General features: G+C 46.3%; 1 protein-coding gene across 1 annotated transcript in view; it reads left to right on the top strand.

Annotated features, from left to right (window-relative positions):
* The first annotated feature begins 1,371 nt into the window (after window positions 1-1,371).
* Window positions 1,372-2,459, top strand: part of LOC113203600 (uncharacterized) — an 18,617-nt gene continuing 17,529 nt past the window's right edge. Inside the window, exons 1-2 of the mRNA XM_052266588.1 lie at window positions 1,372-1,566; window positions 1,660-1,896. Of these exons, the coding sequence (XP_052122548.1) occupies window positions 1,372-1,566; window positions 1,660-1,896 (432 nt within the window). The remainder of the gene's footprint in view (window positions 1,567-1,659; window positions 1,897-2,459) is intronic.

The raw sequence follows: 2,459 nt of genomic DNA, 5'->3' as shown, positions 1-2,459 counted from the left end.
GACACGGGCATCGCCATCGTGGTGGCCAAGCGCACCGGCATCATCTCGCCCACCGCCTTCCTCGGTGGGTTTCTTCCACGTCCCCATAGCTCGCGAAACCAGAAAGCTTTCGCTCGGTTCAAGTGAAGTACACTAAATATTTGTACTGAACTTGTTTGCGAAATTATATAAAAACCATAATGCACTCTAGATTTGAACATTGCGACTGAAATAAAGACATATGGTCCTCTCAGCGCATCGACTGAAAAATCCTTCTCATTCTATTTAATGCAATCCAGTACTAGAGTAATGTACCATTTCAAGAAATGTTTTTTTCAGGGTGTGCCCCTTGGCCCTATTTGCTTCTGTCGCGTCGACTATTCCTCTCCCTTTTCATGTCAATGTTTTTTTGTTGTCGGTATATAAACGGTAAGCAGACAGATTCCTCCCCCACCCCCTACGTCACCTGTCGGTGGAATGAATCAACGCAATATGTTCGCTCCCGCCTCTGCTTCTCGCGTTCCACCTTTATTAGATTCACATCCGCCGCGCGGGGCCGCGGGGCCGCGGGGCCGCTGGTGGGCCTCGCTCTGTGCGACGGAGGGGATCGGATTTTCTTCTTTCATTCCGCGACGCCCGCCCGTACCGCGGTGGTTGTCGGTGTAGGCGCGGGGTCTTTGTTGTCGGCAATCATTTGGCACAGAGGGAGACGCAGATAACGATTCGACGGTGCGAACACTGGTGTACCGCACGGACTACGCGACCGTTGCGATTTCGATGTCCGTTTGTTAGTTTTTCGTTATTTTCACCAACCCTGTGACGTGGGATTTCGTTGGCCGGCAGGTGCAACGTAGCGTAGCGCCGGGCCCGTCTCCGTAATAAGAAAAGAAAAACAAAGCGAGCTTTATGGTTTAAACCGTGCGTCAGTGACGTGCCAGGGCCACTGTTGTGTATGTTGGCACGACTGCGTGTCATTCAATTGTCATTGCCTGATTGTCTATATAAACCTGACACACTCCTGAATAAAGGTTCTTCTGTTATCGGCAAACCAGTTGTCCAGTTCTCTCAAACTCCTCTCCTATCCGCCTTCAGACATCTTTAACAAGTCGCTCCACCGGCCCACGGGCTCAAGCCGTTCATAGTACGACCATCTTAGTACAAGATACAACATGGCGCAGTCGGCGTAGTGGCGGAAGGAAGGAGGATTGGAAGTAAGTCTCGCTGGAATACTTCTCTCGACGGAAAAGAAGACAGTAGAAAAGGCTCGACCGTTGGTTTTAGTCCAAGGAAGCCTCTGCCATCTTTTGCCCCGAGTCGGGTACCTGGCCTGGTCAGCGTAGTCACTGTCTAACAGAAGTCCACGTGTGTTGGGAGGTTAGAAAGTTAGCAAGCATGGAGATGAATATCAAGCCTTTGACCCCGGGTGAAGACCTTAGTAAACAATGGAAAATGTTTCAATGGCAGTTCGAGGGGTACATCATGTTGAGTGACGTCCGCGCGGCCTGGAGTAAAGAAAAACAAGCAAGTGTCATGATGCATTTCTTGGGATTGGACTGTGCTTATTTGTATGACACTGCCACCGCCGCGGTAAAGAAAGATCCGGAGCTATTAAAGAAGCACATCAGTGAGCGAGTCAAGCCGGTCACAAACGACTGTTTCGAACGTTTTCTGTTCAAACAGATTGCTCGGAAGCAAGGGGAGGACATTGATAGCTTTGTGGCCAAGTGCCGAGAGAAGATTGAACGATGTGGGTTGCCAGCGGGGTACAACACAGACTTTTGGATTGTAGATGCCCTTGTGCACCCCCTGCAAGACCTGACGTTACAGCAACACTTCTTTCGGATGAAAGATTTGAAGCTTGAGAAGGTCATGGAAGACCTCAAAGTTCATGAAGCAGGGCAACTTCAAGTCAAAGAAGTTCAGAGTTGTCGTGCCCGTACTTGATTTTGTTTCTGTTCACTTGTGAAGATAGACTTGTTAGTGTAACTCAAAATGTAAAGTCTTGCTTACTCAATCAATTTTCTGGCCAGGATTAAACAAGGACGCGTAATCGTTCATTAGCGATTATCTTTGGTGTGTTCCGAGTTTTCCTATGTGATGTCTCCTGACATTCAAATTTATTTTATGAGCAACTGACATCCTAGATTTCATGGTGGCTATTCTTTAATTAGAATTTGCACGTATAGTAAGTGGATCGATGCCATAAAAAATGCCAGACAAAACGTCCAAATCTGTTTTGACATGTGTTAGCTTTTCTGTGTTATGTGCACTAAAATACCTGTTGTTGTGTTGTCAAACAATAATCCTTTTAAATCTTTTAAATGTAGCGCAGGTTGCAACAGTTTTAAACCTTTTCTTTTCTACTATGTTTTTTAAACCCTGTAAATCATAATGATCACATTGTTAATAATGAAATTGTTAACGAGATTCCTCATCAAGTTCAGATACCAATACAGGAGGTCAATGATAATTTGGAGAGA

Source organism: Frankliniella occidentalis, unplaced genomic scaffold, assembly GCF_000697945.3.
Source record: "Frankliniella occidentalis isolate FOCC.00 unplaced genomic scaffold, Focc_3.1 Scaffold41, whole genome shotgun sequence".
Lineage (NCBI taxonomy): Eukaryota > Metazoa > Arthropoda > Insecta > Thysanoptera > Thripidae > Frankliniella > Frankliniella occidentalis.
The sequence above is the reverse complement of the archived record's forward strand: the minus strand, read 5'-3'. Positions and strand labels throughout refer to the sequence as shown.